Source organism: Guillardia theta, assembly GCF_000315625.1.
Source record: "Guillardia theta CCMP2712 unplaced genomic scaffold GUITHscaffold_88, whole genome shotgun sequence".
NCBI classification, from domain to species: Eukaryota; class Cryptophyceae; order Pyrenomonadales; family Geminigeraceae; genus Guillardia; species Guillardia theta.
Genome location: NW_005434586.1, coordinates 207,449 through 232,758, shown reverse-complemented (window position 1 = coordinate 232,758; position 25,310 = coordinate 207,449). Strand labels below are relative to the sequence as shown.

Genomic DNA, 25,310 nt, shown 5'->3' with positions numbered 1-25,310 from the left:
TCCTCTCCTCCCTCCCTTCCTCCTTCCTCATCCCTTCTTCATCCATCCCTCCTCCTTCCCTCCCTCCTCCCTCCTCCCTCCTCCATACTCCATACTCCATACTCCTCTCACCTTCCTCCTCTCCTCCTTCCCTTTCTCCTCCCTCCCCTCCTTCCTCTTCCCTCGTTCTCCCTTCCCCCGCTTTTTCCTGCTTGCTTCCCTCTCTCGTACTTCGTCGTCAATCTCTCCTCTCTTATTCCCCTTGTCCTCTCCTCCATCATTCGCTGCTCCTTCCTTTGTGCTTCCCTCCTCTCATTGTTCCCTATCTTCTTTCTTCCGTGACCCACCTTCCTTCTTCATCTATTTTCGTTCTTGCATCCCATTTCCTTGTGCTCGCCCCTTGCTCATCTACACTTCTTTGCCCTCTCGTCCTTCATCTCCTCACAACCCTCCTCCACTTCTTTCATACCTCCTTAAAGCACTTCCCCTCATGTTTTACCTCTCCATTTCGCTCCCTTGCCCTGCTGTTCTGTTTCCTTCCTAACGTTCTCGCAGGTCTGCAGAGCCGATCATATGCTGTCGGCGATGTGGCGCCGTGGAAGTCTGTGAACGTGGCGTCGCAGCTGCATCTATCGCAGGTCATGCATCAATCGTATCAAGACTTGCTCTTGCTCTTCGTCTCCTGCTCGTGCTCTTGCCCTTGAGCTCTCGCTCCTGCTCCTGATTCTGACATCATGTACAGATGGACTTACCACATGACGACTTAGCAAGAGGGTATTATCAGGGGTTCCGAGCAGGCAAGCAGGCAGGAAGGTAAGTGACTAACCTTGCTCTGTCCTCCCTCTCTCTCAAGCTCTTCACAGCGGGCTGGACGGAGTGATCGCGGGAGCGACCGCAGCATACTACAAGTTTCATCATTGAGAGTTGCCCTCATGTAAAAGATAGAAGAAGCTCTTTATATCCTACATATGCACACGATCCCTCGCTCCCTGCCTACTTGGCGTCCACGTTCTCATCTTCCCCCTGCCAACATCGTCAGGCTAGCAGACACAGTGAGCATGTCAGAAGTCTGCAAACCTCGCCATTCTCCCCCTCCTCGCCCTGTGAGCGAACAGGTCAAGTCAGTCTCAAAGGGTGGTCCTCATAGACAAGCACCTCAGCCGCCGACCCTCCACGTAGCGATGGATCAGACTTGATCAGCGGATCATGGCCAGGCGGCTTGCAAGGGACCTTGCCGTTGAAGCAAGGGACTCCATGCTCAGCACTATCCCCCTGTGCTATTCGTGAGCTACATGACGATGATAAGGAGAAGTTGCCTGTTGGGGATGTTCCCTCCTCCACTCCTCGTACGCCAACTGACCACGAGCAGCGATCTCTCTCCTCCTAGAGCCCTCTGGCGTGTAGGCAGCCCATGAATGGACGTAGAGGGTGGGATCATCCTTGGCCTACGGACGGGTCAGGGGTGATGAGATAGAACTACTTTAGCTCTCACTGGAGGATTCGCTGGATCGTATCCCAAGAACTTGTTCGCACGAATCTCCTTAGGGTCGGATATTCTCAGGATCGCCTGACGAGTCAAATGTGTCACGTAACAAGGCCAGGAGGCAACGACGACTCAGTTCTACCTGCGCGATGTCCCGGTTTCCTGCCGTTCCTTCAACTGAGCTAAACCTCGGCTTGTCTGTGAAGCTTGTTCCTGTAGGGTTCGAGAAGTGTCAAAGATCTTTCAACAGGATGCTATGCATGTCGAATACCAGCTTGCAGCACGTTCTCAGTGTTGAGAACATGGTTGTCAACCCACTTGAGTGATCCTGCAAAAGAAATCAATCCAACGAATGTGCCAGGGGATTCCTCTAGGAAACCATTAGGCGTCTTGAAGGCACGTAGGGGAACCTTGACATGGTATGAGATGCTGAAATGGAAGTCGGAACACCGCCCTCACCTCCGGTCTCGCATCAGTGGAGCCAAACATAGCGCCTGGGCCGAAGATTCCGCCGATGCCTTCGAACAACATCAACAATCAATCCTTTCATTGTGGAACAAAGAGCAACACCGTTGTAAGAAAGGAGGCCATTCTCATTGTTCTTGGACCCCTGCGCAACACCATCAAGGGCACTCGGGGAGGACAGAGGTCTCGTCGCACCGGTACTGAGGGAACATGGATACGCTGCTGGTAGTGCGAGGAATGAGGATCATTGTCCACTAGAGAGTCGTGGAAGTATTCGGTCTTGATCTCATTCGCCTACAACGTCTCAGCATCCACACACAGTCAATCACGGCTATCGCACACCTGAATGTGCTCCAGCGCACGGGCCACCATCGTCCTCGTTGGGTTCTCGATGTTGGCCAAATCAACATCCATCATGATCTGATGGGACACGCAAGGTCAGGAGCTAAGCCAAGGGACTGACGGAAGCGCACGTCATGCTCCGGAGGAGGCTGAGCCGGCATGTACAGCTGGTTGTTGGTTGCGACCGCTGCTCCCGAAATGACATCGGGGATGCTTCCCACTGCAGTCGCATGTGAACTAAGGTAATGCAGATGTAGAGCATGCCTTTGTCCTGAACAGGGCTTCGAGCTCTGATCTCCGTCATGTCAATCTGCCAGCGGCATCATCTCAAGAACCAGCTACATGCATGGGCACACCTTGCGATGCACGGCCCTGCCCGAGTAGTACCAATGATCCTTGGGGCTGCGATTCGGGAAGTCGATGTCGTCCTGTCTCTGCTTCGCTTCCTTGGACTCACGAATTTCCCTCTGCGCCCTGTGCATGTCCGACACCTAAGACATCAACGTCAGCGCTTTCAAGCTCCACTCTTGCTGGGCATCTCACGCTAGGCGCCTGAGGCTCTGCCTCTTCATCCTCCCCCTCGGCTTCTTCAGCCTCGCCATCCAGCTTTGTGAGCCTTGCGAGTCTAGCAGCAGGTCTGCGTGCAGCATACTGCAATACAGTTACATTCCCACCATAGCACCACAGCACAAAGCTCGAGGGAACAACAGCAACTCGAGTTGTTCACAATAGGAGATCTCAAGTTCGAAACATCAGTAGAACGAGTCTTGTACTCACACTCTTCTCCAGCAGAGACGGGGCGGCTCCCTGCGATTGTTTCAGCGCGCCATTGAGCATCAGCCCAACAACAAGCTACCTCGTAGCTCGCGATGTATGAGATGAGGAGCACCGAGGTCAACAAGAGCAATACGGTGCCGACGAGGGCGTGGGTGCCTCGCTGCGGGATGTTTCCTGCAGGTCAGGTTCATTAAGAATCGCTATGCTCAACACATGTCCTCTCCTCTCTTATACTTACCCTTCCCCTCCTCCTATCCTTTCATCTAGCCTGCAACAAATCTATCCCTACCTATACCTAACATACATGCCTAGATTCGTATGTTCCACTGCAGACTTCTCCACTGCGCTGTCTTCTCCGACCCCTGCTCGTCCTTCTCACATCCCCCCAACATAGTCTGCTGAACTTTCTCTTCGATCCTTCTCTCCCCTACTCTCCTTCCATCGCCTCTCCCTCCTCCCTTACCCATCAGCGGCGCGTATCCCCGCATGTCGCGCCTCTTCGATAATATCCGTTACTCTGGAAGAGAATTTATAACCGCTAGGGTATGAGTGGGGAGGTGGATCTGGGTATAAGGGAAAAGCGGGCGCCTGATGGCAGGTCAGTGGTGACGGAGCAGGAGCAGGAGCAGGAGCAGGAGCAGGAGCAGGAGTAGGAGCAGGAGCAGGCTGTGATAATATGATATGTTGGGAGTGGCGGAACCAAGGATGGTTGTTGACAGACTTGTTGATATTCATTCGCAGGAGTTGAATATTGATTTGCATTGAAGACTCTGGCCTGAGAAAGGATCGCTGAGCAAACAATGTTGTCTACATCGGAACTCTTACCTTCGAATCCTTTCATCATGTGGGCGGTTGGTTTCTCTGCTACATCATGTTTCTTTCTTGGCTCTCTTCTCGCGTACGCTTGTTACCACGCCTTCTACTACAGGCCTCTGCCTGACTACCGGAGCAAGGGGATGAAGGTGGGCATCACGAAGCTGCGCGAGCTGCCTGCAGAGTATGTCCCCCTCGGACTTCTGGTGGCTCGTGGGATCATCCAGTTCCTCGTCGTCTCCATTTTCAAGTTCATCGTCGGGGTCAGAAACACAGTGGAAGTGGTCAAGGACGAGAACTACTCCTACCTGATGCAGCAGATGAGGTCGCGGCAGGAGGGAGTTTCGCTCCTCACGGCATCGAATCATGCATCCTCGCTCGATGACCCGGGCCTCCTCTCCTGTCTTATCCCCATGGACGTGGCGATGAGCCCGAAGAGGATGCGGTGGTCGCTTGCCACCCAAGAGATCGCCTTCCCCAACATCCCCTTAGTGCAGGCTTTCATGGGAGCAGGGCAGGTGAGCCAGCAACATGGAGGAGGAGGAGGAGGAGGCTGACGAGGACGGTGGAGGTGCTTCCGATATGGCGAGGAGGAGGAATAGACCAGCCGCTGTTCTTCGACGTGTGTCGACAGATCGCAGCAGGGCGCTGGATACATCTCTTTCCCGAGGCAAGAGTTGTCCAGTCTGGGATCCTTGGCATCGACCCCGTGACGTGAGGAAGCGGTAAGATCATGAGGTCTGTGCTGATCAGGGGGCAGGAAGAGGAGCGAAGCTGAGCTGAAGGAGAAGGGGCTGCTGAAGGTCAAGGATTGGAGTGGGTAGTTGGATGGCTGACTAGCAGGCAGTGGGGGATAGGGAAGCTGATAGCTCATCTTCCCAAGCGACCTGTCTTCGTCCCCTTCTACCACGTCGGCATGACTGCTGTACTCCCACAGCACAACCGCTGGGAAAAAGGGACGTACAACAACCTAGTCATCAGCTGGGACCCGCGGCACTACGGACGAGGAAACAAGGTTAAGGTGAGCATGTGGAAGGTGTGGAGGGGGCAAGTGGAGTTGATGGCTGCGGCTTCGTCCTGGTAGGTGTGGGTGGGGGAGAGCTGCAGCTTCGACGATCTGATCGAGGAGCACGAGAAGAAGCACGGGCCTCTGTGGAAGATCCCGACCGAGGCTCCGCAGGAGAAGTGGGAGGAAACGATGAAGCAGTGAGGGCGTCTGTTGCTGTGCTGCTCACGTGGTCTGAGGGGGAGGCAGGTGGAAGTCAAGGGAAGTGGATAAGCCGCTCTACCATCACATCACAAGGCGGGTTGAGAAGTGCCTCAAGAACCTGGAAGCTCGATCTCTTGCTGGTGTTTGACCCTGTCGCCACGTTGTCTTCCTCCTTCCCCTGACACTTCGAGCAGATCTCGACAAACATCCGGATCCTCTTGTCCAGAAGTTCTGCCAGCGATGCGTCGCGGCCATGCCTAAGAAGCACTCGGACTAGAGAGAGGCTATAATCATGCTCCAGTGAGCTATGAATGGAGGAGCGAGCTAGGGAGGCTCTTGTGAAACGTTGAGGCTGTCTCTTTGTGATGAGGAGATTTTGATTCTAAAGCACCATGCTCTTTCGTCTCTCGCTCTGTCATCGTTAAACTTGAGCACAATGTTAGCCCGATCATGGCCTTGTTGTTTCAGCGGTACAAACAAGTTGGACGAGAATGGTAGTGTCCAAAGAAGAGAAAGAGTCAAGGACAAATTTCAAGCATAGCAACTGCATTCCCTTCTATCCTCTTTTTTCTATCAATTCAACGATCTTCCACTCCAGGTTTTCTTCTCCACAGCAGCCTCTGCCGAAGTCTTGGCCCGGTTCAAAGTTCCCATCAAGCTGTCGACCGTCTTCCTCATCCTCATATGCATGAAAGTCTTGCTAGCCTTCACATGGTAGTGCAGGTAGTTTCGAAACATCAAGACTGCTCCTATGCTCTGCTCGGCTTTGGGTCCGTCCCAGTGCTTCTTGAAGAGAACGAAGGAGATGTAGATAACGTCCTCTCCCTCCTCCACCTTCACGCCGTCCAACTCCCCCGGCGGGTTTCGTGAGAAGGAAGCGACAGGAGCATTCTGCAACGAGGGCTCTCTTCGTACATCAGAGAATTCTCGGAGAAAGACTTCGGCAATCGACCAGTCCTTCTTCTCATCAAAGGTGACGCTAAAGACGACGATAATCTGATCCTCCTTTCCTTTCTTGATGTAGATCGACTCGCTAGCACGGTAGGGAATCCTCCTGACCTCGGGCGCATTGCCAGCTCGCACAGCTTCGAAGTAATCAAAGAAGGGAGCAGAGAGGACGGTGTACTTGACCCGAGCAAGGCTGTCGCAAACTGCCTCGTTCTCGCTACCATAATCCGTGGACAAGTCAAAGGTCAGGCTAAAATCGTATGATGCATCGTGCTGCAGCTGCTTCGTCATCGACACCGCTATGTCGTACTTGTTGTACTTCTCTTCCAACAGCTGCTTCACCCCGAAGTTCTCGTACTTGTCGAAGTTGAGCATCGAGCAGTAGATGGTGAAAGTCTCGCTCGACGCTTTCAGGAAGTACTGCACGTCATCGAAATCGACCACCATGTACTCGAGGGGGTTGGCCTGTCGGAATTCCTCCCTGGCAGGCCCCATACGCTCGATCAAGGCCTGCTTGATGTTGGGGTGGATGGTGTCTAAGAGAATCATGAGATCTGAGAGACAACATGAGTCAGCTGCTGGCTTCAACAAACATCATGTCAATCAGATCAGATGGCTCGCCCATTCAATCTTCACTTCGTTCCCTTTTTCCTTCACTTCGTTCCATTCTTTCCTTCAATCTTCACTTCGTTCCATTTTTCCCTTCACTTCGTTCCATTCTTTCCTTCAATCTTCACTTCGTTCCATTTTTTTCAGCCTCCACTGACTCACTCTCTCGATACCTCATGCCAAACCCAAGGCTCCTTGGCCTTATCTTTACACCCTTTCGCCCTCCTTGTGTTTGTGACATTGTTTAGCTCGCTTTCTCATATGTTCCCTGTACTATGCAACTCACATTCCACGTTGGCATTCCCCCATCCAGCTGTCTACGATCTCCACCTTTCTCCTCTCCTCTGCCATTTCCCTCCACATTGAGTCTAACATCTTCGAACGTCTCCATCCCTCTCTTCATCGCTTTCCTCTTGACTTCTCTTTACTTCTTGTCTTCTCCTGTCTTCCCTTCACTCCTCCTCCTCTTCCCTTCTCCTTCTCCTCTTCCATCTCTTTGTTCACCCAAGCCCGGCATTGTCGCTCTGACCTGTCGTCACCAGGTCAGAACCAGAATTGAATCGATTTGAATCTTTTGGCACCCAGAGGGCCGCGCTGTACTTCTACTACGGCCGGGCTAGCATCCGATGCCATGATGCGGCCCGGCGCCATCGGCCCGGCCCCGACCCGGCGGCCGGCGGCCCGCCCGGCCCTGCACCCGACCGTCGGCGAGGCACGGTCAGCTCCAGTCCGTCGTCAGCGGGCTCATCATCAGTTCTCTTTATTACTTTTCATCGGACTCCGTGCGCCGCGCCGAGCCGGGCTGTCGGAGCCGCCAGCGACCGCCCCCCCCTCCCCCCCCTTGGCCCCCTGCCGGGCACTGGCGAGCCCGGAATGATCATTGGCGCTATCGACTCGATGATCGGACGGCCGGGCGTCACCGCACGGAGTCAAGTCACGCGGTGACTCCACTGGGCCCCGGGCCGGCCGCCGTCACACGGTGACCGTACTACCGTGGCCCACCTCGGACACTCAAGGCTCCGGCCAAGTTCAAGTTCCAAGTTCAAGTTGCAGCCGCGCGGGCGACCCGGCCGGGAATTCCGCCCGGCGGCGGACCGTCCTGCGGGGCCCGGGATCAGATCACCAGGGCATCGTTGAGTGCAAACTTGAAACCGTTCCTAATGTTTGGAACTCAGACCGGTCCGACGGTCTCGGGCCGGCGATAAGTACCCGGCCCAGCCCCGGCGGTCCCAGCTCGCCGCCGGCACCCGCCGAGGTTCCGGGAGGCTAGCCTCACAGTGGCTGCAGAGAAAGCCGTGTCCGTTAAGTCTGGTCCTCCTCGTCACTGAAGATCGGCGAGCCGGGCAAACCACCGCAGTCCACAGCGAATATCCCTAGAGAGCCATGGGAGATTCTACAGGCGTATCGTCGCTTGAGGTTGAGATAGTCCTCCACATGTCTCTCAAAGGGTAGAGCTTCTGTTTCGCAGGCGATCTCTTTCTCGATTCTTGTCTTCACGCCGCTCATCCATATTTCCTTGTCCTTCAAGACCGTCTCCAACCCACGATTTTTTTCCTGAAAGGTGAGGGGGTCAGGAGGGTCCTGTAGGGGAAGCTATCACCTGGTACTCCCTGAATGCCGTTCGCCTCCTGTGCTTGACTCGCTCGATGACGTTGTCTGGAGTTCGGTCAGCCGCGTGCGGGGGAGCAACAAGAGAAACCTTGGTCGACGCTGCGATGAGAACAAAATCGAAGCAACCAGTAGATCAGAGCTAAGGGAGACCTGAGGCGAGCCCGTCAGACCCCCACGACAACCCTCGATCTAGGTTTCCTGTTGATCCCGCCGTAGCAGTGAATCATCACCATCACAGGACGGTTGGGGGAATTTTCCCGTCTGCTTTTCCCCTGGATTTCCTCATTCAAAGATCTCATGAGAAACTTCTTGTGCCTTCTCCACGCTCTCTCCAGAAACCTTGCTCATCATCAAATCCAAAGTCACTTAGCGCTAGCCGGGGTCTCACCTTGCCGCCTCGAAGAGCTCCCAGGAATTCTCCACATCGTACTCATTAGTATCTTTCATAGGTAAGCGGAGGACTCGAATCGTCTCATCGTCGTCATCGTCATTTTCAATGCGCATGGTCCTAAGATCCGGTCTTGAGGTCTCCGGCTCAACCTGCTCAGTCGTTCACTTGTTAGATGAGGGCTACTGAAGAGGTCCGTCAATAACCTCTTCATACTCAAAGGGATACTTCATCTTTTCCATTCCCTGCTCATCCTCTGGAAGTCAATTGTCAAGTACGTGCAACGGATCGGAGAAGGGCTGCTCTTACTTGCAAGATTCAATATGTATCTTATCCTGTTGTCGTCATACCACTTCTGGAGAATCATCTTCCTTTCTCTAAACTGTTTCGACATCTCCGAGACCATGATAGGTTTCTCCACCTCCTCATTCTTCTGGCCACCGGCACCGAGGAACACGAAACCTTTGATCACCTCCGAAGTGTTCGCCACATTGAGAGTGCTTACAATATCTTCATCAGGATAGTTGGCTACATCGAGAGAAGTTAAGGGTTTGCCTGAAGGATCACAGCAATCAGCCGCTGTCACATAGCAGCACAAGCAAGTGTTACCGATGATCTGCCAGGCTTTTGCTAAGTTATATTCCCACGCCATGCTCTTGTGAGCAAGGTTCTCTTTCAAAGACAAGAGCGTCTCGTACTCGAAGTCGATGTCTCCCCGCGTCAGCCCGTACTTCATCTGCATGATGTTTTCTTGATGGAGGCTAATGGTCGCTGCCTTCAACTCCTTCAGCACTCTTATGAGTTCGATGAACTCTGGAGAGCAACAAAGTCGATGGAAGGTCTTCTCAACAACTTTTCTGCGCTTCTGGCCATTGAGAAAAGCTTCAAACGACGAGTCGTGCGTTAGTCTTGGTAACGGTTGCGTCCGATGCTCCTCTCCTGGGCGAGGAAAGCCAGGTACATGACCAAGCATGCTTGGAGAACTTGCGAGCAGAGGCGAAGGTTGCGCGTAGGCTTGAGGAAACCTGGGACTTGATGTTGGAGACTGTTGGGTTGTCCTGACATGAAGCTTCGAAGGCTGCGACTTTTCCCTTCCATCAAAGCGAGGTGAGTTTGAGCCAGGAGCAGGAAGAGACCGATCTGTCGACACGTTCAAGCGCGGATCCCTGCTTCGCTGAACAGCCTGGGGATTGCTCCTCGGATCTCTTGGGGCATTTTGAATCTCCTTAGGGGCTTGCCCAACAACGTGCACAACAGGAGGTACAAAAACAGCAGCCGGCACAGCATCAGCCGGTACAACTGGAGGGTAGCCGTTTGCCTCCGGCTGTGGGAGATTGGATGTCACATCCAGTGGTGTCACTTGGGGCAATGGATTTCTGGGAGGCTGCAAGTTACCAAAATTTTTCGCTCCAGGGGGGTTCTGTCTTCCAAGGTTGCCGCTGCCGTTCATCTTGTGGATTGTGTTCAATGCAATTTCCGAAATCAAGCTGAGAGCAATCGAAGTTCACAGGACATTACTCTTTGCCTTCTTTGGACATCGTTTTCTTGGACCGGTGAAAAGACTGAGGTGTTGTTCAGGGGATATGTTAATCGATGACAGGTTAGCTCACACACTCTACGAGAGCACGAGTGGATCTTATAGAAAGGATTTAGTTTGTCCTTCCTGGCACACAAACAAAGAAGTTGTGAATGGTTCAAATGTCAGCACTCATTGCATGTGTTTCGCTGTTGCTCAGGTGTTGCCAACCTCCCTCTCAACTTTGAGTGAGGATAGAGATCAGAAGCTATCAGACAGAGGGGATGGAGTCTTTTGACAACCCAAGAGGTTGAGGTCGCTGATGGTATGAAGCCTCAGCAAAGGTCAAGGTGCAGAGCCCGAAGCTCCCGCTCTCCGACTAGCGCAATGGCGAACCAACCCCTCTGCTTGCTTGATGATACCCCACCCCATCTGTAAGCATCATTTGTACAAGAACCACCCTACCCTTCTTCATCATCCTCTCACCTCAGGCTGCCGCCGGGCCACGGCGGGGGCCTGACGGGCCGCACTGCGGTACCGCAGTACCGCCGGACCGACCCGGGGCCGGCACAGTGACCACCGTGCGGCCGCCCGGCGGGCCCGGGGCCGGCGGGCCGGACTTTGGGAGTCCCATCCGGATCCGCCTGAGTTCCGCGGCGGGGGGGGCCGGCCGCGCAACAGTGTCGACTTGAACCCTGTACCGTGGCTACCGTACAGTACGGTTCATAACGTACAGACAGACAGACGGACAACCGTCTCACTGAGTCAACCGGGGGAGGATCATGCGCAGGGGGCCGGGGCCGCCCCGCCCGGTCCGCTCGGATCACCGTCGGAACGCCCGGCCGGGCCCGCCGGCCGCGGCCCCGGGCCGGGCCGTCCGAGTCACGGCCCCCGGCTACTCCCGTCGGTGGCAGCCGCTGGTCAACTAGCCTACGGTAGTCGCCGGGCCCAATCAGTAGCACCGGGCCGAAAGTTGATACGGCTGATTCAAACTTCCGAGCTGAGTCAGCTGCGGCAGGCACAGCCTACGGCGGCACCCGGAGCGTCGGGGCCCTCATTGACACTGAAGAAAAACAAAACTTGAAAAGGCCGCTCAATCGGCGGCGGCGACGGCTCGGACTCAGCCCGGCCCGCCGACTCCGGCGAAGTTGACCGTCACGGTACGGCGCAGGGGCCGGATCGGACCGTCACGGCGTGGTGATTGTTACTGTCCGTTAATTTTTAACTTAACTTTGAGTAAAGACTGAACTTCGGAATTTGTGGCCATTCCGACTTCTTTACTCAAAGTTGACTCAAATCAACTACAAGTTCAGTCACCGTCACTGCCAGTAGCGAGCTAGGTACTCAACAACTCCGCCTCAGATAGAGCCTATGAGAAAAGAAAAGGCAGCGAAACTTGAACAAGTTGATTAGTTTCATTTGGCCCTGCGGCCCTACCGCCATGTGACAATCGTGATGCCGAGGTAAACCATGATGCCGAGGTAGTACCCCTCCCATCTACCTGAAGTTAATGTTAACAAGATGGGTGGGGTCACTTTTGATGGCACGCCAAAGAAAGTACACGGACCCGTGAATTAAGACTATTGACCCCTGCAATGCTGGGGAGACCAGGGGGTGGAACAGAGCAGGGGGTAGGGTCGAAGATGAACCGGGGTCTTGGCTCCGTATCCCTCGACCCAAAGTCCCCTACTCCCTCTCTCTTCCCCCTCTCCTCCCCCTACCGCTCGACGGGCGCGTGCCGAGCTCCTGGCGGAGGATCAAACCGCTCCTCCTCATCCTCTACTTCGTCCTCTCCCTCCTCTCCATTTCTCTCTGCTGTGACCGACGTAAACTGGTGATTGGCCTTACAGTCGTAGGATTGGGGGAGGGCTTGATCGACAGCATCGGATTCTGGTGGGGAGGGCAGTAGCCTTGCCAGCTCCTGTTCTTGTCGTCCACAGTGAGGCAGAGGAGCTGAGGAACCCGAGATCAAGGACTTGACTCTTTCCTCCCTCGTCTCGAAGCTGGCTATCCTTGCCCGAATCCCAGAGCCCCCTGGAGAGTTTGTTGTTACGTGAAGGAGCAGCGTTTCTGACGCAGTTCGCGCCGGGAGATTGACGAGGTATGTTGTCGTCACTGCTATGCTATCTTCACAATCGTTTCAACGATGATATGCTCTCGATGCTTTCATAAAGCCTGTCGTTTGCTGTAGGAGCGTCACGATGGGTCAAACGGAAAGCTGTTGTTGTAAACGATCGCAAAATGCTGGAGGGAATGATGCTTCTCAGAGCCCTTCGATATCATTGGACGTCCTTGGCAACCAGGTAAAGACAGCAAGTGCAGGGAAAAGAATGACTTGATGGTTCAGTATGTCACTTTCCGATCGGATCAGCAAGAAAGTTTCCTGATAAGAAGTATGATCTTCTACTCGAAGTATCTTCTGCTTGCTCAAGTGGAGCAAAGGTTTTTGACTTTTTTGCAATCAGATCAAGTCATCGGATTAGAGACATGGCAAACAACACGTGGTTCCGTATGGAAGGTCCGAATGCAAAGGTTCTTTCCTGTTCACTACTCTATGTCCGGATCTGACATCTTGCCTGTTAATAGGAGACTGGAGTTAAACATCTGATTCTCAACACAGATTCTGTACATGCAACTCTCATGAGGATAGACGAGGTGATGTTTGTGTGCCCTTCGTATTCTTCTCACAGTCCTTGCACAACGCAGATCACTTGGAAGATTGTAGTTTCACGCGAGCTGCGGGCGCTTGTGTACAAGTGCGTGCGAACCAACCAGTACTGCATCCGAGTGTTCTCTCCTCCATACCCTCCAGAAGACTATGGGCAACTGATCCTCGAGGAAGTTGTGCCTGACGTTGTATTGGAAGGAGATTATGACAACATGAGCATGAGGTGTGGGAGGGGTGGAGACTTCCTCTTGCTGACTAGGTGCACTGCAGCTTCCTTCTTTATGACAGCGAGGACGTGTTTGCAACGATGGAGAGGACAGCAGATTTTCAGGACAGGTGAGTCGCAATGTGTTGTTGAGCTCAGCTTCCTTTCCTCCCTCTCACACTTTTGTAGCTCCAAGGGGACAGGATGGAGATTGCTTGTGCAGGTGACAAACTGATGTAGAACAGCAACGTGTAACTCTGCAAATAAGATTGCAGCAAATGTTGATGTTGCCCTGGTTCTTCTGACCTGCATCTGTGTCGATGCGATGGAGCGAGAACCGGAGCTCGAGCAAGACTCGGTCTCACTCCCTAACCTACCAGCCATGACACTGATCGCGGCCTTGCAGTTTGACAAGGTGAAGGCGCCCAACGGCAAGAGGAATGACAGGTATCATGAATAGCTTCTGGTGTCCTCTGAGTTCGAAGTCTCACTTCCTGAGCAGCATCGACACCATGGACAAGGGGCGGAAGTCCTCAGTCCCCACGTTGTGGGACAAGGGACACACGCCGAGGGTCGTCAAAGAAATCTGAGCTTGTCAATCTATTCTTTCACCCGAACTCTTTCAGAGTCTCGATATCGCTTACAAGATCTCGCGGCGTCTTGCCGTTGACGTTCTCTGCCTCCGTGTCCGCCCCGCACTGACGCAAAATGTGACAGTCAGCTTCCCTCTGCTGAGAGCTGGGGTATATCACCTTGATAAGAAATCGAACGATGGTGATGTGACCGGCCGCTGACGCCCAGTGTCTGTCCGATCAGTCAGAAGAGAGGCAGGTAGAGGGGAAGGAGACAAGGGAGTTTCTTGGTCGTTGTTCGTCGTGTTGACTTCCGCGTCATTTTCAACCTTGAGGAAATAAAAACTCTGCATGAGAATCAAGAGCAAGAGTACCAGCAGCTGGACTACGCCGATGTCCCCAATAGAGCATGCTGTGTGTAGGAGCTGCATAGGAATCAGATAGAAAGGGAAGGTGAGGGTGAGGAGTGGGGATGAGGGTGGAAGCGGAGGGTTCGGGATGGGGGAGGCCTACCGAGTCGTCGACTGAATTCTTGGAATTAGTCGAAGCTCCCATTCTCAAAAGTCTTGCAACCATTCGTTTATCGCTGCGAGCTGGAGTCAAGGAGAATCTTGCATTGATGCGCACTGACCTCTTGGTGATGGCTAGGTGGAGGCATGTGTCGTTCATACGTGTGGCTGCATGTACATCGGCACCTGCTCAGACATTTCATCCTCTCAATCTCCTTTTCAATCCCCTCCTCCTCCTCCTCCTCCTCCTCATAATCATCATCATCGTCATCGTCATCGTCATCGCCATCATCATCATCATCATCATCATCATCATCGTCGTCATCATCATCATCCCCCGAATCATCAACATCCCATTCCCGATTTGCTCACCGTGTTCATGCAGCATCTCGACAAGCCCAATATCGCCTCTTTGCACCGCAAAGTGCATGGGCTGTCGCAATTACACTCAGAGGTATCAAGACAAGGTGCTTCTAACCGTCTCTGCAAACTTGTTCGCTACATTGGGAGAAGCCCCATTCTCCAGCAGGTAGGCAGCAACTGATTTGTGACCTCCTTTTGAACAGTCAGTCTCTCTTTCTGTAGATCAGCTCCCCGCACCGGCACACGCCCAATGAATAGGAGCTTCTGAGTCCTTCGTCGTCAAACTCACTATCATCTGCATCAGATCTCTCGTGTACAGCTCGTTGCGCTCAGGCAAGATCGAACAACATCACCCACCATTCGCTTTCGCTTCCACCAGCATCCGAACCACCTGTCCTTGACTCTCAACCGGGTCGACGATGAAATAGCCGAGAACTCACATCGAAACTCTTGTCAGAGCACGAGATGTGCAGCGGAGTGATCTTCTTGAGGTTCACAGCGTCAACGCTGCAGCTAAGTTAGCCTCGTACTAAGATTCGAGCCTTTAGTTCACAAGGCCCGGTGGTCAAGCAGAATCTTTGTTGCTTTCGGGTTTCCGCTGGCTGCTGCCCAGTGTAGCGGAGTATCGTGATCCTGGAGAAGCGTCAAACAGCATCCCAACGACTTGCATTCCCTGACCTGATTCTGCGAATTTATCTTGGTCTGGTGCGATGAGCGGGAACAACATGTCAGATGATGACTTAAAAAAACGAGTTTGAGAAGGGGGAGGAGGGAAAAGAGAGGGAGAAAGAGGAGGGAGAGGGGGGGGGGCTGGAAGAAAGAGGAAGAGAGCGAGGAGAGAGGGGGAGGGGGAGAGGAGAGAGAGAGGAGGGGGAGGGGGGGGGGGACGAGGAGAAAGGGGACGAGGACGAGGAGGAATGAGCACCTTCGGCATCTTCTTTTTCTTTCCAATCTTGATCGCGGAGTCTAGCACAGGACCCGCAGACTTCGCTAGAACCCTCACCGCATCGTGATTGCCGTCGGCAGCCGCGAGGTGTAGAGGCGTAGTCCCGTCCTTGTTCACCACCCAGGGGTCTGCGTTGTAGTTGAGGAGGAGCTGAATGACTTTCTCATTTCCGCCAGATGCAGCCCAGTGCCTGAGGAATCATCAGGAGACTTGTCTCTACTGCACTGAGGGAGTCGAGGACGTACAGCGGCGTGTCGCCGTCCTTGTTCTTGGAAGCTATAGGAAATCCTCTCTGTATGAGGTATTCTAGGACATCAGCGTGGCCCTTAAGGGCAGCCCAATGCACAGGAGAGTTGTCGTCGGCATCCACTTCGTTCACATTCCCCTCAAAGTGCCTCTCTACCGCCTTCAAGTCTCCTTGGTAGCAATCCTTGGTGATGGCGATCGCAGACCTGTTCTGATTGAAGAGTTGCAGAGCCCCTCCGTGCACGAGGGGAGCCGATAGGAGCTGCCTGAAGACGTCTTTCCCCTCTCCCCCACCATCCTCGTTCTTCTTCTCTCCCGCATTCCCTTCCTCTCCCTCCCCATCCCTCGACTGCTCCGCGCCCATTCCGACGGGAACAAACCCCCCTCATCCCCCTGTCCCTATTATGCCGAAACCCTCATCTCCTCACTGACCAATTTCATCACCCTCATGCACCTGCCCCTTCGCCATGCGGTTCATTGCATGCTGTTCACCATGCAGCCCACCTGCATGCAGCCCAGCACGCTGTCTGCATGCAGAGCTGCATGCACTTCGCTATATCCGCAGCAGTGCTACAGGGCATGCGGCTACCGATGATGCTCAGGATGGGCTACATAGGATAGTTGACAAAGAAGATCAGATAGGATACGATGATCTTAGTGAAATTTTCCCGTGAAAACCATGTCGGAATAGGTCTGTTTCGAGGATTGCACAGAAGCAGACACAGTGTATCGATGTTGCATGCTCGAAGAAGGAATAGTCTGCTCTTCTTCCCAGATGCTACCTCGCCGTGATCGAGCATGCATGACCCCTCCAACCTTGCTGCGCCTCTGAAACTCTGCCGCAGGTAGTAAAGTGTCAGATGCCTTCCACTGCCAAGGCCCTGCGGGATGCTCGGGGCGTGTCACTGTGGGGGCTCTGCCTGTGCACGTGCTTCCTCGCCGTGAGTCTGAGAGCCCAATTCACGCGCAGCGGAGAAGTTTCCTTGTTCGGCTACCAGGACGATCACAGGATTTTCGCTCCACTTGAAGAATTCAGGGCTGGGTCAGGGCCGCAAGGCAGCCCGGAAGCTTTCGGAGGCGGAGAATCCGGGGATGCCGGCCCGTCGGACATGCATGGCGACAGGATCAAGATGAAGCTCGAGAGGCTGCAGAAGGAGCGAAACCTGTTGGAGAAGAGGAAGTGGGATATTCTCGGTTCGCTCACAAGGGAAAGGGACTCGGCTGCCATCGAGGTCGCGCAGAAGTCGAACGAGCTCCACCGTCAGCGGCTTGACTCAGCGCTTGATCGAGCCAAGGCCAGGCAGAAGAGGCTGCATGATCGGGCGCAACGGTACTACGAGGCTGACCAGCAGGCACGTCAGAAGGGGATCGAGCGGTATGTGTCGCAGAGTGAGGAGCGAGGGAGGAGGCTCAAGGACCTCGACGACTTGCTCGTAGACGCGAAACGCGCTGGAGGACGCGGGGATGTGGCTGCTGTGAAGCAGAAGTACGACATGGAGGTCAACCGGCTCATTGGTGAACTTGCCGTTGACGCCTCGAGGGTGAACAACGTGGAGGAACGCGACGCCATGCTTGGAAGGATCCGGGAGCTTGACGAGCTCATTAACAGAGGGCCGGATGACAGCGAGGAGAGCGAGTCCGGGGCCTCTCCTGCCAGCAGGTACTTCGTCGACGATTACACTCGATATGCTGCGAACGTGCGAGCGAGGGCGCCAGTGGACCCACAAGGGATCAGAATTATCCCAGTAGCCTAGCGGGAATGTAGAATAAACCTCTAGAGGAAGACGACTGAGATGCTTCCGGTGCTGCGGCCCGGTGCCAAATCAACTTCGGATCTCCGAGGCTCCCCTGGCAAGTTGAGCTCGGCCGCCGCAGCGTCGCGCCAGTGCCCCGCACTGTCAGGGCCGGGCCCCGGTGGTGCCGGGCTGCCAGACTGGCCGCCCGGCAGGTCCGTTACACACACTCTTGGGCGACGTCAAAAGCAGGAAAAAAAACATCAAAGCCCCTCCCCTTGGCTGAAGCCACTCTGGCAGCCACTCCTCACTCACTAGTCTCTCTCCCTTCCTCTCTCGTTCCTTGGTCTTGTCTCTCGCAGGCTTCATCCTCCCCCTCTCAGTCACCTCTTGCTCCTCGCCGCCTGTACAAACGCTTGTCAGCCTGCCGTCATTCGTTGCTCGTCCTCCCCCTTGCTCCACCCCTTGCGATTTCCCTCCTCCCTCCTCCCTCCTGCCTCTTCCCTGCGCTACCCCCGACTTGCTCGCTTGCCTCCGCTGCAACTTGGCATGAATGCACACGAGGGCGAGAAACAAGATCCATCACGAAGCCCGTCATGGCTGCAGGTTCGGATGACGACTCTACAGGCACCTGCATGCTCACCATTCTTTGTAGCCATTTCAGGAGGCGGAAATGCGCGCGCAACTAGCCAAGTCAGGAGTTACCTTCACGAGCTCCTACGAAGCAGCAGCAAGGCAAGTGCGGCTGGGTCAACTGGTGGAGGAGGAGGATCGACTTGTGCGAGAAGTGATGGCGCTGGCAGGCAAGCAGATCCCTTGGACCAGACCGAGTTGAGACTGTCGGAACCCAGCAACTTGACGCCAAGGACGCGATCTCAGCGAGCTGAGGAGGTCCAACGACGCTTGCAAGCATTGAGGTGAGGCAGGTGGGCTGTCTGATGGATTGACGTTGGGAGCACAGGGAGAGGGTACAGAAGAGCAACAACGCTATAAGGAAGCAGATCGAGGAGGTAGACGACAGCATCGCCTCGGTTGGCTGCTGCTGACCGACTTGATTCCAGTCATGTCCAGCAGAGGCTCTGACGGAGCGGTACAGCCAGGAAGAGGTGCACAAGCGGATAGAGAAGCTCAAAGTCCTGGCAAGAAAGTTGGAGGGAGCGAACAGGACCGAGGAGCTGCCTACTGCGGACATGCTGAGGCAGCTTGTGCAGAAGAAAGTCTCGCGAGAGACTTCCAGTGACGACATGAGCGGGTCGACAGAAACCACCGACAGGCAGGTAAGGGACGAGAAGGTCGATCGGTCAGTCTTGACGTCATGTGCAGAGAGGCATCGCAAGGATGTGCTGCGGAACTTTCTTCTTGTAGTCCCTCCTGCAGTGCTCGCGAGCTTTACTCTCAGCAGAGCTTCATGATACGATTCTACTCGAGGCAGGGAACGAGAGTTACCAGCCTCACTGCAAGGAGTGTCATGGAGAGAAACATGTCCGAACCACGGTGGCCGCGGGTCAAACCTTGTTTGACTTGGACTTGAGTTGGGCGAGGATCTCCTTCTCCTCTCGCGTGATGCTCGTTGGGATCGCAACCTATCGGCAGAGCGTCAGGACGCAGCGGCAGTCTCCCCTTGCCTAACGACTTGCCTTGACTGTCACGAACTGATTCCCGCGGGCATTCTTCTTGCCCAGAATCGGGACTCCCTTGTTTTCCACCTTCATGACCTGCATGCCGACTCGTCAACCCCACAGGACCTCCCGACAGCGCCCAGCACCGTCTCGGGCTGAGATCCAGCAGGGATCTTGAGGTCGATGGTCCCATCCAGGGTGGCCACCTTTACCTCGGTTCCAAGGATGGCGTCGATGTAACTGACCTGCACCTGCGGCGCTGCGTCAGCGGCTGAACGAGGGTGCCGCTGCTCCTGTACGTTAGAGAAGATGTCTGACCCTTCCCTCTTGAACTCCTTGCTCGGCTTCACCGACAAGAAGACATAGAGGTCTCCCGGCGGTCCGCCCTGCCAAGCAGCACCAGTGACCAACGAGCATGCAGCTCCAGCAGCAACAGGGCCGCACCTTGGCCCCAGCGTCGCCTTCTTGTCTGATCCGCAACCTGCTACCATTGTCGACCCCAGGAGGGATGGTGATCATCAGCTGCTTGGACTTCTGCAACTTCCCTCTCCCGCTACACGTCCCGCAGTACTCGTCAACAATCTGACCGTTGCCCTTGCACTGCGGGCAGACGCCTTGCTGCTGGATCATACCGATGGGCGTCCTCATCACCTGAGTCACCACTCCCGATCCTCCACACGTGCCGCAGGTTCTTGGCTTGGTGCCAGGCTTCATCCCCGAGCCCTGCCACTGAGCGTCAGCCGGGACCTGGATCTCCTCTCCTCGACCTCGCATGTTCCACATGACTCCAGATGAGAGATGGTGATCTTCTCGTCTCCTCCGAAGATGGCTTTCATGAAGTCGATCTCAAGGTCGAGACGGAGATCGTCCCCCTGCTGCGGTCCATCCCTCCTCCTTGACCTCCCTCCTCCTCCTCCTCCTCCGAAGAAAGTGTCGAAGATGTCTCCAAAGGGGCTGAAGTCGCCAAAGTCAGAGAAGCCTGGGCCACCTGCACCCGAGCCTTTGACAGCCGCCTCTCCGAACTGATCGTACAGGCTTCTCTTCTGAGGGTCTGAGAGGACCTCGTAAGCCTCCGACACCTGCTGGAACTGCTCCTGGGCGTTGGGGCTCTTGTTCACGTCGGGGTGAAGCTGCCTTGCCTTTTGGCGGAAAGCTTTCTTGATCTCGGCCTCGTTGGCGTTTCTGTTCACTCCGAGCCTGCCATAGTAATCCGCCTCTGCTCGCATTCCCCGAGCTCCTGCGCCGCCATGGCGGGCCCTGGGCCTGTACAGGGGTGGAGGAGCGAACGGGTTCCGCGCACCCAGGCAGCTTGCGAAGCTGGAGAGATGGCGAGCATGTGAGGTTGTCTGCCCGTAACAGAGGGAGGAACGGAGGAGCCCTCCTGCACGAACGAAGGCTCCCGCTGGCGTCGCCATGAGCTCGAGCACCACCATTGCGACCGATACCGCCATCGCCATCCTCTAATGACCAGGCGGCGCCAGGCAAACCAGCTAGTAGTTGATTTTTGCAGCCAGCACCCGGCCAGCATGCCGGGCAGGGAACGAGTGGGGAGGTAGGCGCGAAGATGGTGGGAGTGGCGGGCAGGAGGAGGCTGTTCGAGGCATCCAGACGAACTTCATGGCTGCACCTCCTCGTCCTGCTCATCTGCCTGACTTGCTGCATGGTTTATGCCTTGAACCCTCGACACTTCAGTAGTGAGGTCATGCACTAGCACTTCACCTCGTAGATACTCACGCCTGCCATGGCTCAGGACAAGAGTCACGCGTTGACTGAGAGTATCACAGAGAGCGTGAAAAGAGGGATCAAGTCCATCACCCAGGAGACTCAGTTCTGTACGACAGGTAGGGGCATCGAAAGGAGACGTGTCAAGGTGACTTGGTTGTGAATGCAGATTGCGAATGGTACGATGCTGTGGTGGTTCTCGGTGGAGGACCTCAGAGTAAAGACGGTTCCTTGCCGGAATGGACGAAGAGACGATGCGACGCTGTTGCCGAGCTCTACAAGTGCTGCAAGGGCAAGAAGTAGGATGTTTCACTGGCAAGCATCGCACTCATGTTTGCACACAAGTCAGAAGCTCAGGATCGTTACTACAAGTGCTGGCACTGCTCACACGCCAAGTGTCATTGACTCCGAGGGCTTTCCCGTCACTGAAGCTTCTGCTTCCGCCCAGTACCTGATCAGGTTGGGCAGGAGGAGAAGGAGATAGCTGCACAGTCACATGCTTGCAAGGGCTGGGGTGGACGCGAAGCACATCGTGCAGGAGGCACAGGCATGGGACACCATCGGGAATGCTTGGTTCACCCGCGTGATGCACTCAGATATCCGAGGATGGAGAAGGTGAGAAGCTATGACGCGAGGAGCGGGTCGAAGGCTGTGACTGCAAACGACAGGCTACTGGTTGTCACCTCCGACTTCCACTTGAACCGCACCAAGGCCATCTTTGAGTGGGTTTTTGCGCTGCCTCCTGCTCAAAGGTTCGGTGCTTCTTCAAACATTCCCCCTCCCTCCTCCTCCCGACTCTTCCCTACCTCCACCCTGAGCTCCTGAGGTCATTCATTTCGCTTCCAGCTCCGGTGCGATCGAAGGCTCTGCTCCTGGTCGATGGTGCGGAGAGGCGCAATGCTGGCAGTACAGACTGCGATTTGTTGGGATTTCAGACGAAGGCATCGAGATCGCAGAGGAGAGGGGGAAGAGGGAGGCGAAGTCATTGGAGGGCGTGAAGCAGGTCAGTGATGTCTTGACTCTTCAGCTGTCGTGATACAAGACTTGCAGAACGCGCAAACTCTCAAGACGATGGAATCTTTGCACGAGTGGCTGTACACTAAGCACGGAGCTTATGCTGCTGCTGTTAGAGTTGAGAGGCTGCCTCCTAGTGAGAGAAAGATATACAACGGCTAAGTGCTCCATGTCTGGCTTCTGGCAAGGTACAGACTGGATATTATTTCACGTATCTCTTTCCCAAACAATGAAACATTCTTCCAAAATAATTTCATCGTCATCACCAATGCATGCCAATCATCTTCAATTCCATGAATTCAATGAATATTTCCGGTGATCAGTAACTACAACCAAGAAAACCCACGTGAGAGCAACACCACCCAGCAACTTGGCAAAGTGTCAAATCAGGACCAGTTGCGTTCGATTGACAGAAGTCCAAATGTTTAGTTGTAAACCATGTACTGCAAGGAAGTGAGTAGTTTACACAAGCAAGGCATGCGATTCTCACCTTGGGAGTTGCAGAAAACTTGGCATATCCCTTGATAACCTTGTTGATGGCATCAAGCATGTCCTTCTCGGAAATCTGCTTTCGACGGGCCCTGATGGCGAACATTCCTGCCTCAGTACAAACCGATCGCAAGTCTGCTCCAGTGCAGTTAGGGCAAAGGCGCGCGAGGAGTTCGAAACGAATGTTCTGGTCGCAGTTCATGTTGCTTGAATGGATCTTGAAAATTTCTGTTCTCCCCTCAAGATCAGGAACACCAAACTCCACACGGCGATCCATTCTTCCTGGCCTTAGCAATGCAGGATCCAAAGTATCGGGTCTGTTCGTAGCCATCAAGACCTTGACGTTACCCCTTGCATCGAAACCATCCAGCTGATTCACGATTTCAAGCATAGTCCTCTGAACCTCATTGTCGCCACCAGCTCCATCGTCGAAACGGGCACCACCTGAGGGAACGATTCAGCATGCACAAAAGAAACCAGGGCAACAACGAACCTATCGCGTCAACCTCATCAAAAAACACAATGCAGGCCTTCTTCGAACGAGCAAGCTGGAAAAGCTCTCTGACCATTCTCGCACCTTCACCAACATACTTTTGCACGAGCTCACTGCCAATCACTCGAATGAAACAGGCATCCGTACGGTTCGCAACTGCGCGTGCTGAAAGGGTTTTGCCCGTTCCAGGAGGACCATAAAGCAGGATACCCTTTGGAGGATCAATACCGAGAGCGACAAACTTCTCGGGATGCAGGAGAGGAAGCTCGACAACCTCACGCAGCTTTTCCAGAGACTCTTTGCATCCTCCCACATCATTGTATGTCACGTCGGGCTTATCCTCAACTTGCATCATGGTGACAGTTGGATCAATTTTAGGTGGGAGAGGGATCTGAATCTGATATTTGGTGCGATCTACTCCAACTCGCATGCCTTCCTCAATATCAGTCGCTGCAACTCGATCACCCAAGCCGACAACAAACTTCGCAATCTGCTTCACGTTGATCATATATTTCGCATCGTCCTGCCCTGCATTCAGGATCTTCGTGCATCGCGCAACTTGTAGCGGCTGCTCCTGCTGCATCATCTCCTTATCCGCAACAACGTCCCACATGCTCGGAGGAGCGAGGCCAGTGTCGGACTCTTTCACACCTCGAATGTCGTTAACTCGCTTGTTCATCTTGCTGATGTCTTCCTCCAACTCCTTGATAGACTTCGTGTAGGGACCAAGTCCATACGTCTTGAGCAGCTCAATATCTTCCTCATCAAGAGCCTGGACTGGCTTCTCATCCTCGTCATCCGAGGCATAGTCCCCACGGTTCGTCGTTTGGCACTCTCCCTTAGCCATTGCGGCGCTCCTGGTCTGGAAACTCGGGGTAGGGTACTCAAAATACCCTCGATATGTTCTCGGAGAAGATGATGCAATAGGGGGTGGGGGTTTGAAGAGGAGGGGTAGATCCTGTGGTTTAGATTGGACTGACAGGTGTCCGATTTAAAACTCAATGCCAGAAAAATATTTTAAGAACCTAAATAACATTTAAAACTGAGGAGATTTTGAACTAAATATAGTTGTATTATTGATAGTGCGGTAGAACCTGTTTCTGTATAAAATGTATATATGATCTTCTCTCTCATAGTTGATTTTAATTTTAAAAACATTTAAAACAAGCCTCATAAGGAGAGATGTCGGAGAGAGCGAGAGCCCTGGGAGGGGGGAGGGGGAGCAAGGTATCGAGGGCGAGCACGAGCGTTTGTGATTCATGTGATCTGGCGAGGAGGTAAAAACGAACATGGCGATGATGCCTGGAAGGTTGCTCCTTCACAGTCTGGTATGTTGTTTGTTCCTGGCAAATCTTGGCACTACGTTGGGTTTTACTCCGATGGCAAGACTGCCAAACTTGATTTGTAGTGAGGCTAACAATAAGATAAGAAACATCCAAATTCCTGCATTTTTCTTTCCAAAGCACAAAAAAAATTCAATCGTGGCGTCGGGTGAGTCAGAAATTATAAAGCACAAAACCTCTTGTGTATCCAATCCTTGCTTGGACAAGCTGACATGGAGATCGGATAGACTTGCTGTTCAAATCGCTGTTCGATCCCTACTCTTCATGTTCTGCACCTTGTTCCCCGTGTTCGCTCATGCAGACATTGATGAGGTAAAGCCTGTGGTCGAAAAACTGCAGCAGGTCATCAAAGTGGATGTCAAACCGTACCAGGAAGATAAAAGCTCGAATCAGAAAACAGAGTCGACAGTTGACCGAGCCAAGCGGAAGCCTCTTATGGACAAAATCCAATCGCCACTTGTTCCTGACCCCAATGGTCAGTGCATGCCGGGATTTCACAGCAAAGTGACTGAGGGCTCTGCCGCCGAACCAGCGAGGAAGGTTTGCTGGCCAAACTCCTTGAAAGCAGCGGAGAACGGGGTGGAAAGGATGGTATTGGATGCAGAAGAGCAAGCTTTCCTGGCTTCTTCCGATGCTGTCAGGAGGGCGCAGTCAGTCATCCGCGTCCAAGAGATGAGTGATCGGATTGTAATTTCTCTGAATATCATGTGCTGTTACTGAATCTTCTTCATTGCAATTTAGGAGGACGCGGAGGAAAGGCGAGCTGCTTCTGCTGCTGTGATGAAGGCCGACAAAGGTTCTGGAGTGACGGAGCAGTCCAAGAGCAAGGCCTTGATGGAGAGGGACCGAATCCTGAAGGCATCAAGGGCGGCGGAGGAGCAGGCGCGGAGGAAGTACGAGGAGGTACAAAGGAAGGCTGCTCAGAAGAAGATTGAGAAAGAGAGAGAGTTCCAACAAATGGAGGATGCAGAGGTGCGTCTTGACTGGTTGCGTCCCCCTTGGCAGTTGATGACTTGAACCTTCAGTTGAGGCAAAGGATGAAGGCCGAGCAAGTCAAGGAAGCAGAGGTGAGAAAGAAGGAATCTGAAGAGATTGAACAGCAGGAGCGAGAAAGGGCGCTGCAGAAGGCACAGGAAGAGGAGATCAAGAGAGCAATCGAAGTTGGCATTGATCCAACCACTGATACCATGCCCCTCAAACCGAAGAAGAAAGATTGAAAATTCTGTTACTATAAATTTTCAATGAAC

At 54.0% G+C, this 25,310-nt stretch overlaps 12 protein-coding genes across 12 annotated transcripts; 6 read left to right on the top strand and 6 right to left on the bottom strand.

Annotated features, from left to right (window-relative positions):
- Positions 1 to 972: 972 nt before the first annotated feature.
- GUITHDRAFT_144549 (hypothetical protein) lies at positions 973 to 3,352 on the bottom strand (the record flags this gene model as incomplete). Its single annotated transcript, XM_005824980.1, has 19 exons — positions 973 to 1,002; positions 1,057 to 1,080; positions 1,135 to 1,251; positions 1,272 to 1,424; positions 1,472 to 1,546; positions 1,605 to 1,675; positions 1,734 to 1,790; positions 1,842 to 1,872; positions 1,922 to 1,980; positions 2,033 to 2,072; positions 2,123 to 2,221; positions 2,270 to 2,347; positions 2,401 to 2,559; positions 2,626 to 2,760; positions 2,813 to 2,885; positions 2,944 to 3,076; positions 3,126 to 3,220; positions 3,285 to 3,314; positions 3,342 to 3,352. The coding sequence occupies 19 exons, from the start codon at positions 3,350 to 3,352 to the stop codon at positions 973 to 975; spliced, it is 1,470 nt and encodes a 489-aa protein (XP_005825037.1).
- A 650-nt stretch (positions 3,353 to 4,002) lies between these two features.
- On the top strand, positions 4,003 to 5,217 carry GUITHDRAFT_77510 (hypothetical protein; the record flags this gene model as incomplete). The annotated part of the gene is made up of 5 exons (XM_005824979.1): positions 4,003 to 4,377; positions 4,431 to 4,568; positions 4,677 to 4,880; positions 4,944 to 5,065; positions 5,115 to 5,217. The coding sequence occupies 5 exons, from the start codon at positions 4,003 to 4,005 to the stop codon at positions 5,215 to 5,217; spliced, it is 942 nt and encodes a 313-aa protein (XP_005825036.1).
- Positions 5,218 to 5,642: 425 nt separating this feature from the next.
- Positions 5,643 to 6,867, bottom strand: GUITHDRAFT_115817 (hypothetical protein; the record flags this gene model as incomplete). The annotated part of the gene is made up of 2 exons (XM_005824978.1): positions 5,643 to 6,571; positions 6,789 to 6,867. 2 exons carry the CDS (start codon positions 6,865 to 6,867, stop codon positions 5,643 to 5,645), a joined length of 1,008 nt encoding a protein of 335 aa, XP_005825035.1.
- A 1,061-nt stretch (positions 6,868 to 7,928) lies between these two features.
- Positions 7,929 to 10,075, bottom strand: GUITHDRAFT_144546 (hypothetical protein; the record flags this gene model as incomplete). The annotated part of the gene is made up of 6 exons (XM_005824977.1): positions 7,929 to 8,180; positions 8,227 to 8,282; positions 8,326 to 8,387; positions 8,626 to 8,777; positions 8,832 to 8,881; positions 8,935 to 10,075. 6 exons carry the CDS (start codon positions 10,073 to 10,075, stop codon positions 7,929 to 7,931), a joined length of 1,713 nt encoding a protein of 570 aa, XP_005825034.1.
- Positions 10,076 to 12,342: 2,267 nt separating this feature from the next.
- GUITHDRAFT_115815 (hypothetical protein) lies at positions 12,343 to 13,604 on the top strand (the record flags this gene model as incomplete). The annotated part of the gene is made up of 10 exons (XM_005824976.1): positions 12,343 to 12,444; positions 12,489 to 12,553; positions 12,607 to 12,673; positions 12,728 to 12,796; positions 12,848 to 13,032; positions 13,080 to 13,145; positions 13,204 to 13,237; positions 13,283 to 13,372; positions 13,421 to 13,461; positions 13,517 to 13,604. The coding sequence occupies 10 exons, from the start codon at positions 12,343 to 12,345 to the stop codon at positions 13,602 to 13,604; spliced, it is 807 nt and encodes a 268-aa protein (XP_005825033.1).
- Positions 13,605 to 15,449: 1,845 nt separating this feature from the next.
- GUITHDRAFT_56753 (hypothetical protein) lies at positions 15,450 to 15,762 on the bottom strand (the record flags this gene model as incomplete). Its single annotated transcript, XM_005824975.1, has 2 exons — positions 15,450 to 15,594; positions 15,650 to 15,762. Coding segments are annotated over 2 exons (258 nt in total), but the record flags the coding sequence as incomplete, so codon positions are not given.
- Positions 15,763 to 16,510: 748 nt separating this feature from the next.
- Positions 16,511 to 17,404, top strand: GUITHDRAFT_144543 (hypothetical protein; the record flags this gene model as incomplete). Its single annotated transcript, XM_005824974.1, has 1 exon — positions 16,511 to 17,404. One exon carries the CDS (start codon positions 16,511 to 16,513, stop codon positions 17,402 to 17,404), a length of 894 nt encoding a protein of 297 aa, XP_005825031.1.
- Positions 17,405 to 17,932: 528 nt separating this feature from the next.
- On the top strand, positions 17,933 to 18,748 carry GUITHDRAFT_115812 (hypothetical protein; the record flags this gene model as incomplete). The annotated part of the gene is made up of 6 exons (XM_005824973.1): positions 17,933 to 17,989; positions 18,039 to 18,161; positions 18,209 to 18,300; positions 18,345 to 18,393; positions 18,445 to 18,660; positions 18,707 to 18,748. The coding sequence occupies 6 exons, from the start codon at positions 17,933 to 17,935 to the stop codon at positions 18,746 to 18,748; spliced, it is 579 nt and encodes a 192-aa protein (XP_005825030.1).
- Positions 18,749 to 18,888: 140 nt separating this feature from the next.
- On the bottom strand, positions 18,889 to 20,228 carry GUITHDRAFT_158537 (hypothetical protein; the record flags this gene model as incomplete). The annotated part of the gene is made up of 6 exons (XM_005824972.1): positions 18,889 to 18,966; positions 19,021 to 19,098; positions 19,149 to 19,253; positions 19,302 to 19,388; positions 19,447 to 19,725; positions 19,770 to 20,228. The coding sequence occupies 6 exons, from the start codon at positions 20,226 to 20,228 to the stop codon at positions 18,889 to 18,891; spliced, it is 1,086 nt and encodes a 361-aa protein (XP_005825029.1).
- A 679-nt stretch (positions 20,229 to 20,907) lies between these two features.
- GUITHDRAFT_77545 (hypothetical protein) lies at positions 20,908 to 21,900 on the top strand (the record flags this gene model as incomplete). The annotated part of the gene is made up of 6 exons (XM_005824971.1): positions 20,908 to 21,023; positions 21,070 to 21,183; positions 21,232 to 21,339; positions 21,393 to 21,476; positions 21,637 to 21,727; positions 21,775 to 21,900. Coding segments are annotated over 6 exons (639 nt in total), but the record flags the coding sequence as incomplete, so codon positions are not given.
- A 124-nt stretch (positions 21,901 to 22,024) lies between these two features.
- GUITHDRAFT_97063 (26S proteasome regulatory complex, subunit RPT1) lies at positions 22,025 to 23,571 on the bottom strand. The gene is made up of 3 exons (XM_005824970.1): positions 22,721 to 23,571; positions 22,229 to 22,671; positions 22,025 to 22,181 (listed from the first exon to the last, which is right to left on the bottom strand). The coding sequence occupies exons 1-3, from the start codon at positions 23,565 to 23,567 to the stop codon at positions 22,164 to 22,166; spliced, it is 1,308 nt and encodes a 435-aa protein (XP_005825027.1). The 5' UTR covers positions 23,568 to 23,571; the 3' UTR covers positions 22,025 to 22,163.
- A 438-nt stretch (positions 23,572 to 24,009) lies between these two features.
- Positions 24,010 to 25,280, top strand: GUITHDRAFT_144539 (hypothetical protein; the record flags this gene model as incomplete). Its single annotated transcript, XM_005824969.1, has 5 exons — positions 24,010 to 24,211; positions 24,365 to 24,603; positions 24,805 to 25,035; positions 25,089 to 25,130; positions 25,167 to 25,280. 5 exons carry the CDS (start codon positions 24,010 to 24,012, stop codon positions 25,278 to 25,280), a joined length of 828 nt encoding a protein of 275 aa, XP_005825026.1.
- Between the last annotated feature and the right edge of the window lie 30 nt (positions 25,281 to 25,310).